The sequence below is a fragment of the Octopus bimaculoides genome, chromosome 6 (genome assembly GCF_001194135.2).
Source record: "Octopus bimaculoides isolate UCB-OBI-ISO-001 chromosome 6, ASM119413v2, whole genome shotgun sequence".
Taxonomy (NCBI): Eukaryota; Metazoa; Mollusca; class Cephalopoda; order Octopoda; family Octopodidae; genus Octopus; species Octopus bimaculoides.
The window spans coordinates 92,791,005-92,800,989 of NC_068986.1; the positions used below are offsets into that span (position 1 = coordinate 92,791,005).

General features: G+C 39.2%; 1 protein-coding gene across 1 annotated transcript in view; it reads right to left on the reverse strand.

Moving 5' to 3' along the window:
- Positions 1–9,985, reverse strand: part of LOC106873306 (kynurenine 3-monooxygenase) — a 64,651-nt gene that overhangs the window by 7,734 nt on the left and 46,932 nt on the right. The window contains exons 6-10 of the mRNA XM_014920619.2: positions 9,687–9,855; positions 7,481–7,674; positions 7,053–7,110; positions 3,479–3,568; positions 2,141–2,198 (exon numbers count right to left, since the gene is read on the reverse strand). Coding sequence (XP_014776105.1) covers positions 2,141–2,198; positions 3,479–3,568; positions 7,053–7,110; positions 7,481–7,674; positions 9,687–9,855 — 569 coding nt within the window. The remainder of the gene's footprint in view (positions 1–2,140; positions 2,199–3,478; positions 3,569–7,052; positions 7,111–7,480; positions 7,675–9,686; positions 9,856–9,985) is intronic.

A 9,985-nucleotide genomic window follows, 5' to 3' on the forward strand; every position in this document is an offset into this window, starting at 1 on the left:
ATATATATATATATATATATATAGAAAATTTTGAATTTAGTTCACGCCCCCACCCCCCGTGCTACATTTGCCGACCACATGTTGGGAACCACTGGTTTACATGGTTAAAGGTTACTTACTTCTGTGACAATTCTGCATTTGTTTTTAAATTAACGATGGTAATCCACCCGAGTGATTCAATACACTTTCCTTCAAACTAACTGTCTAGCCAATTTCAGTTAGTAAATTTCGTTTGATTCTATGCAGTTGCTGTGAACTTTGGACCTCGTAGTTGCGAAGCAAACTTTTTAGCTGATCAAACAACTGAGTCCATATCGTCAAAACCGACTAAGATGTATTTTATATTAATACAACGAAATAAGGCGGCGCAATGGCAGAGTTGCTAACACACTGGATGAACTAAAATTAGTGGATGAACTAAAATTTCGACGAGGTCGTCTTTGCTTGTCATCCTTTCGGGATCGATAACATAAGTACAATTTGAGTACTGGGGTCGATGTAACCGACTGCCCCGTCCCCCTAATTTCAGGCACTGTGCCTATAGTAGAAAAGATTTATATTAGCGAAGTAAGGCGAGGAGCTGGCAGAATCGTCTACCCAGTGGACAAAATGCTTAGCGGCAATTCGTCCGTCTTTACGTTCTGAGTTCAAATTCCGTCGAGGTCGACTTTGCCTTTCATCCTCATAGGGTCGATAAAACAAGTACCAATTGAGTACTGGGGCCGGTGTAATCTATTAGCCCCTCCCCCGAACTTGCTGGCTGTGTGCCAAAATTTGAAATCAATAGTCCAATGCATTTTATACTATCAACTAGTTTTGTTGTTAGCCATGTTTGAAAAAAATAGTGCATCATATACTCATTTACTTGTTTCAGTCTTTTGACTGTGGCCATGCTGGAGCACCGCCTTTTAGTCGAACAAATCGACCCCAGGACTTATTCTTTGTAAGCCTAGTACTTATTATATCGGTCTCTTTTGTCGAACCGCTAAGTTACGGGGACGTAAACACACCAGCTTCAGTTGTCAAGCGATGTTGGGGGGGAAAAACACAGACACACAAACACACACACACATATATATATACACGTATATACGACAGTCTTCTTTCAGTTTCCGTCTACCAAATCCACTCACAAGGCTTTGGTCGGCCCGAGGCTATAGTAGAAGACACTCGCCCAAGGTGCCACGCAGTGGGACTGAACCCGGAGCCATGTGGTTGGTAAGCAAGCTACTTACCACACAGCCACTCCTGCGCCTTATATGCGAACATTTCTGTTCGATTTTGGTGGAAGTTATTTCGTTTTTCCTATAATTTATAACTCACCTAGTGTATGGTAAGTTAAATGGGGCGAGATCACCTAAATAGTATTAAAATAACTCATTTAAAAAATGGGAAAATATTGTTTCTTTGATAAAATGAAATTTATTTTTCTTAGCTTGAATATTCACTGAGATTGCAAACTTGCAACTGAAGTAATGAAGCAATCAAATTAGATACAACAGAGGCACGAAAGTATTTTATGATTCAATATATCGCCTCGAAGGAATGATAACAGTGATGCGCAATAGAATACATCTATCTTCGTTTATCACGGGTGTTTGGTAATAGAAGACAAAAAACAACAAACACCATCATAAATGAATTAACAATTGAACACATGGGAATATTAGGCTTGGTTCCGAGATTCCAAGTTCTCTCCACCACCACTGCCACTAAGTTACCCAAATAAACCTCTGGCAGTTTTTAAACATATTAATATTATTTCATGCTTGGAAAAAATGTTTAGAATAAAATTGAATAACATATGATTTGTAAACAATAAATAAATAACTGGAATATATCTTAACAAGTAGAATCTTTGACTGATTGCTGACCCGTGTTATCACAGATTAATTCAGGATTAGCGTAACATAGTTCACAATTGATCGTGCCGTGTTATTCCGGATCATTGATGAATGAATCAGTGATAAACGATGATAGATGTATTTATTTATGCCTTTAGCTGACGTAAGAAATAAATAGTCGAACCTGAGTTACCTCCCCTGAATTTTAACTTTGTCTTTAGAATTTACTCTTTTAAAAGTGGTAATGGAAGAGAAAATAGGGTATATGTCGGTTATGTAAATAAAAAAGAACTTACCGAAATCATTTTTATATTCGTCAAGGAACTGACTCATGACAATGCAGTCTTCAAATCCCTGTCAAATATAATAAGCGAAATATGTGTATCTTTTTCTTCGATTTGTTTGTCTCTTAAACCAACAAAAAAGTAAATATAAAAATGGAGAAATTTCTAAGAAACTTCTAAGGGTGAGTTACGCGAAAGAAATGCACGCCAAGCTACCAATGAGACACGAGTTCGTTTCTTCAGTGGATGCAAACTTTCTGTATTCTCTTTTGTATAACACTTATTTTTGCATTAATATTGTGTTTAAAGGAGTCTCATGGTAATCGCTCGATTTGCTGGAAATAGCAACTTATTTTCTTTGTCTCTTTTCATGGGAGAATCACATCGAGAATGAGGCGCTTATGTTGTACGTGAACGTGACTAGTGTGCAGAATCGTCTCGTTCCACTTTGCTGGTGTACTTGATGTTCAACTACAACAGGGGTTCTATGGATCCCTCTAATTACTATTCTACACTCGATGTTTAAAAACTAGTTTATAGATACTTCATTCAAGATTCCTATTGTGTTTTTCACACATTAACTTGTGTAGGTGGAGGCGCAATGGCCCAGTGGTTAGGGCAGCGGACTCGCGGTCATAGGATCACGGTTTCGATTCCCAGACCGGGCGTTGTGAGTGTTTATTGAGCGAAAACACCTAAAATTCCACGAGGCTCCGGCAGGGGATGGTGGCGAACCCTGCTGTACTCTTTCACCACAACTTTCTCTCACTCTTACTTCCTGTTTCTGTTGTGCTTGTAATTCAAAGGGTCAGCCTTGTCACGCTGTGTCACGAGAACTACGTTAAGGGTGTCTGTGGAGTGCTCAGCCACTTGCACGTTAATTTCCCGAGCAGGCTGTTCCGTTGAGCGGATCAACTGGAACCCTCGACGTCGTAAGCGACGGAGTGCCAACAGCAAACTTGTGTAGGCTGAACTACATAGAATGTTAGAGAAAGAATCCTAGCTATTTCTTGCAATAAATACATATAAAGCGAACATTTTTCATGGATCCTTAAAATACTATTCTGCATCCCCAATTATTTTGCTTGCGTGGACCTCTAAAACTCTTATAAGGACCCCAGGCGTCAAATGGACCCCGGTTGAGAACCAGTGAATTTGAGCATGCGAAGGTTAATCAACTTCTGCAGGAGAAACTATGAATGGAGAGGCAGAGACAGGAGTGGTAAAGTGTTAGGCAAAAATGTAATGTGAAATATGAACTTGCAGTCTACGAGTTGGGTGACTCGGCTCCTTACCCCCCCTCCCTCAGCTGAAGGTAAACAGAAAGATTAGAGAAAATAAAATACTTACAGCATTCATGCCTTGTCCATAGAACGGTACCATTGCATGAGCTGCATCTCCCATGATGGCTGCTTTACCTCCCACGTTGTAAGGGTGGCACTAGAATCAAAGAAAGAAAGAAAGAGATCAAGATGTCATCATCATCATCATCATCATCATCATCATCATCATCATCGTCGTCTTCATGGGTAGCAGCACAGCATTAGGAAACCTACTCAGAATGCACATACATGTCAACACACCTCATGTGTTGTGGTCGTCATCATCATCATCGTCGTCGTGGTCGTCATCGTCATCATCGTCGTCGTCGTCATCATCGTTGTCGTCGTCATTGTCGCTATCATCATCCTATACCCCACCCTTTGCCAAAAAGCCTGAGACAAATCCTGCTCCATTTCGTCACAAACATCATTACCCAACACGTAGCATCAAATGAAAGGTGTACACACCACTATAACTACCCGGTATACCATTAACTGAAACAAGCAACCTAAAGATCCACAACAGGTAACAGCTCTTTAAACATTTTCTATACCCACCTTACTTTCCATAGCTACTATAATTTCATTTCTACAACCACTCCTAGAACTAATAATGTTACTCATCATCATCATCATCATCTTTCGACCAACTTATGGTTGTTCGGAACTTCATTGACGACCCCTTTCCACACTACACAGTCCTGCATTGCTGTGTTCAAATCTCTAATATCTAGTCCTGAGACCCGTGATGTAGTATCTGGGAATGTCAGTATCCTGGAGGAAACACTTCCATTTGGAGAAGGCACTGCTCACCCGGAGACCGGGGAGGTTCTAGAAAAGGTGAACCAAAAATTGTCTGTCTTTCTATATCTGGTCAGTTTAGCGCGACTGACGGATGTCCACCCTGCGCTCGAAAAACAGAGTTGCATAGGAGTAGGAATGAGATAACCTCTGTCTCTGCTCCATGTCAGTGGCCAGCAAACTGTAGCCGCTTCTGCTTTAACATGAGAGATATTGGTATCAGATTTCCGTAGATGTTACCAAGTGTTGGGTGTGATCTCCAACTGATGTTCTGTATCTTTCTGAGCAGGTTGGTATATGTTCCATCTAGTTGTTTTTCTAAGAGAGCCGATAAGGTCCAGGTCACTGATCTATAGAGAAGGACCGGCTCGATCAGTGTTCTAGAGTGCCAGATCTTATCAAGACTGTTAAAATACTTAGAATAATGTTACTAAGGTAACAATAACTACCAGCTTCATCTGTTAACCAACTGAGCAATTCAGGGACTTATTTTTTTATTCTCTTTTATTGTTGTTTAATTTCGGATAAACCCTGATCAAGTGATCAAGTGACCCTATGATGAATGACGGCCCAACCTCTGGTCACATATGTATCCTGTCACTTTAGCCTTAACAAGGAGGAAACCCAAATCATACATATATACATACATACATACATACATACATACATACATACATACATACATACATAGTGGATGCTTTTTCATATACGAGCAAATTCATTGCAAGAAAGAATCATTGAAATGAGTCATTGATAATGCAATGTGAGGCCCTTATGTGACTCTTGGGCCCCGCCAAAGACTTGCACATTCTATTGCATAATGCACAGTTGTGCTGGCTGGCAGAAGGAGCTGGTGCCACAGTATGAAGTCTTTTGACATGTCTCTTTAATCCGCCAACTCAGCGACACACCTTTCTACAGGTTGCATAAGTTCTGTTGCCACGAACAGTTGTATCATGATTTACATACATCCATCCATACATACATACATACATACATACATACATACATACACACACACTACAGGGTGTCCCAAAATTAAGGCAAACAACCTTTTTGAAAATTGTCACAACAAAATATTGTTATATTTCGGGTCCGAGCGTTGCAATGCAATGGTAAAGAAAACGCAATTATGACATTACCACATTTATTCGATATGACTACCTCTGTTTCGAATCACAGCCTTAAGTCTAGGTGCGAATGCTTCACTCGCGGCACGCAGCTGTTCTTGCGGAATCAAAGCCCATTCCTGGCGCAGTTTCGCCTTCAGAGCATCGAGTGAAGCATGAGGAGTGTTTGAGACCCTCGTCTCCAAAACGGGACGAACAAAAATCCAATGGGTTGAGATCGAGGCTTCTTGAGGGCCATATATCATTGCCTTTGAACGACGGAATGTTTTTCTAACTCCAGTGTTGTATCTGTTTCGAGCTGTGGAATGGTGCAGTGTCCTGTTGGAGGCTCCAAAGTGTGCCTTCAAAATGCTCATTCGCCAATAGAAGTAGTTCAGCTTCCAAAATGTCGCTAATCGCTGGGTTTTAATTTTTACACAAAAACGAGGTGAGACCTTCCACTGGCTGTCACAGCCGCCCAAACCATAAGTTGCTGTGGATTTTGACGTCGATTTACGAGTCTACCATCAACGGAACCAGATACACTCCAAAGTTGGTCGTTCTAATGGTTTAGTGCCTGTTCAGTGTCAAATTTCTTTTCATCAGCGTGACATCAGCAATCTGACACAGGATAAGACGACTTCTCTCCAGTCTCATGGCCTTATAAACTTGCGTGAGCTCATAACAGCAGATCATCTTGTAGGGGTGGATCCTGAGATCCTCCTTCAGCACTTGATACATCGATGTTCAGCTTATTTTTGCTGTGGCAGCCAGTTTTCTGGCGGAACATCAAGGATTTCACCGTATCTTTTCTTTGATAAGCTGAGGGGTCTGCATACTTCTTTTTCGGTCACGTCCAGGTCAATCAGCAGTGGATACAATCTCTTGAAAATTTTCCAGACTGTTCTTTGATTAATTTTAAGTTGTATTACTTTCGCCTCCTTTGTGTAAGGTTATGATTGTATTTTGGTCTATAGCCATTATCTAATTTATAAATCTGGATTTCTTTAGTCTGTAATAAAAAGAAGATACACTAAGCTTTTATAATGATGTATAATTTTCATATCTTATCACATTTATTAATAGTTATTAAAGCCCAAAACTTCGGTTGCCTTTGTAGTGGGTTGTCTGTCCTACTCTGTTCTTTTACTGGCACTTGGCTCATATCTCTCACGACGAGCCTTCTATGTTATATATATATTGTTTAGAGTTCGACCGTGCGACACGTTTAAAAGAGTCATCTTCCACTTCGTCGCCATTCTCCTTTGGTTCGCATGGTCGTTCTATTACACCTTAATTTCGAGACACCTTGTATATCTAAATATTAAATGGATTGGATGGTCACGCCTAGAATATCTTTGATCTTAATCAAGAGTGCTAAACAACAAAAATGACAGCATCGAGGAGATAGCATTCGACCTGCTAGAAATATCAGTCGCATATTCCAGAAATCAATGCCAAGACGAGATGGTCACGGCTGGAACTGTTTTTGATCCTAGGACTACTCGATCAAGAGTGACTTGGGGGTTAAATTGTTGTGTGATGTATTACCAAGATAAAGTTGGTCACGGCTGTTAATGCTTTTGATTTCTCAGTCAAGGTGAGCATGGAGATAAAACAGCGTCTGAAAATCATAATGTTGAACAAAAAAAAAAAAAAAGAATGCAAGGGGGGATCACTCTTCATATTTACCTTGACTGTTACCATTGGAAGAGCTTTTCGACTGAAGAATGTTTCAACAAGGGATTTTCTGAAAGGAAAATAATTCCTTAATAAGACTTTACTTTAAAACAAAATAATAATAATAATAATAATAATAATAATAATAATAATAATAATAATAATAATAATAATGATGATAATTTTGAGTTGTAAAATAATTACAGATCTGATAGATTTATTTGTCAATATGCGTGCTTGCATGTGTGTGTGTGTGTGTGTGTGTGTGTGTGTGTGTGTGTGTGTGTGTGCGTGTGCGTGCGTGCGTGTATGTGTGTGTGTGTGTATACGTGCACGCACAAATTTATTGCAGAAATAAATTTATGCATGTGTGTGTCAACATGCACACACACATACATATATATTTGTAAAAGTGTGTGTATATACCGATATATACTCACCGTCCAATCAGCGGTAAAGAATCTGGGAAGGTTTTCTCGAAAAAATTCAGCAAATCGTCTTTTGTGTGTAATGTTTCAAACAACTCGAATGGCATAAAAAGTGTGGTAGTGAAGGACTTGTCTAAATTTGGCAGGGAAATCATCATGAATTCATCACGGGGCCAGATATGAAGACAGTTCGATTCCATGGCAAACTATGGAGGTTATAAAAAAAAAAATATATGTATTAAAAATCAAAAAGAAGAAAATGCTTTGTGAACTTTATCATGATTAAAAGAAAGGAATTATTTACATTTCTATCAAAATATGCTACCGGTTTCAATAGCTTAAAGAGATAATCTAGTCACGCTAAAATAAAAGGGAAAATAAAATTATTACTTTGCTACTGATGAAGTTCAAAAAAGAGAAACCAGATTGACCATTGCCACAGTTGCTGCTGGGCAATTTTTGCCTTCTGCTGATAATTTTCTGTGTTTTTTTAATACTATATATCTATAAGAGAAGCTTTATGAAGATGAATATTGCAAATTATCAGGTTTCCAACAATGTACAAAGTGTTTGGGCTAAATTTGATCATTTCTTTATGTCCCCTTTTTTTCAGGAACACTTTGATGTATTGGTAAACAGTCAGTGGTGTTGGAGAGCATAAAAGATATTCAGCCATCTGAATATTGGGAAAGAGTTACCTGTATCATGATGATTTGCACTGGATATCAAAATATCAGCATTACAACTGCTGTTCAATGCTCTATGAACACTGTACAGGCTGTAAGATATGACATGACAGCTGCAATGGAAGCTACAATGCTGTGGCCACAAGGAAGAAACACAATAGGCATCCACACACTAGAATTCATCTCCAGGTCTTTGACAGGGCCGTAGGTCTCAGTTCAGATAGTTATGTGAAGCTACTGGAAACAGTGGTCAAACCCTAACTGGAGACAGTTTCTCTGCTGGAAGGCCATCTGTATGGCAGCAGGGTTCATTCAGCTCCTTGCCATATCTCCGGAAAGAATCAGATGTGGTTGAGAGAAAATTTCTAGGACTTCGCCTTAAAAACAATTTCTGGCCTTCTGATTCCCCCAATTATAATTCCTTGAATTACTATGTGTTGGGTGCTATTGAGAAGGATACCACTTGCTCTGCATGCAACACCAAGGCTGAGCTGGTGACCAAGATTAAGAAGCTGTTTGAACATTTTCTCAGAGTTACAGTGAAGAACACATGCATCAAGTTCTGGAGTCATCTTGAGGTCCAGTTGATATTTTTTGATTTTTAAGTACTTTCATTTTTCGATAGAATATTGTGTTTTCTTTTCTGTTTATGCAAACTGTCAGAGACAGCTTAAATATCTTGTATATGCTTTAAGTATGATATATAGACCACTAATAACAAATATATATACAAAATGGCTGATAGTTAGCAAAGTGAGACACACATAAGAAGGAAGGAAACAAAGGACCACTGATGAGGTCACAGAAGTGTGACGAAAGAACTCTGGCCGAAATAAGATTAAGATTAATGTAATATAAAGCTGAAGCAAATTAACACCAAATATACAGTACGTGTGTTTTTATTGGCTAAACTGGCAATATGACCATCCCCAAGTACAACAACATCTGTTTCAACACACGATTTCACATCAAAAATCTTGCAAAACAAATATGTATATACATATACTTATACATATATACATATATACATATATACATATACTTATACATGCTGGTTGTCTACTCCTTACACAGAGTTTGACCACCTCCTGCACCTACACCTTAGCCCTTTCATGGCATCTGATGTGGCTTTTTAAACCAGACAGTGTTTTGAAAAAACACCCACACAGATTGCACCTCTGATTTGCACTACCAATACCTGCAAGTAAGTTCTGCTCATTGTGGACCCTAACATACATACATACATACATATGTATATTTTGTAAATTCATGAGGTTAGTGCTTTGTGTGGCTATTGAATATGAACCATCTTGTTGCACAATGCGTCTCCATCTTTCCTTTAACTTGAAAATACCCTCTTCCCAGAATTGAGGTGGTTTCATGGCAAATACGTCGAAAGGTAAGCTACTATAAATCGGCACAAACTTTCCGGACAACCCAATACATGTAGGCATACCTGAGCATGCTCACACACTGATATGCATACACAAATGTACAACGTTTGTGTATGCATATGAACACCAGGTACTCACTTGTCCCTCCTCGTTAGGTGGAATGCTTAATTCCATGTAGCCATGTGGAATGAACTTCTGCTGGAAATCAAACTTCGTTGTTTTCATAATTTGGTTCCGGACAGCAGAGAAAGCTCCATCATTGCCAAACACTACATCAAAATCTTGCTCAACAGTTTCTTTTGAAGGTCTAGCAATATAAGAAAGTTTAGGATATTAGAGGTGAAGAGGTGATAACTCTTTTGTAGGGGATGAAGTTATAAGAACTGTAGTATGGTAGTGGAAGCATATTGAGGTGGTGGTGGTGGTGGTGGTGGTGG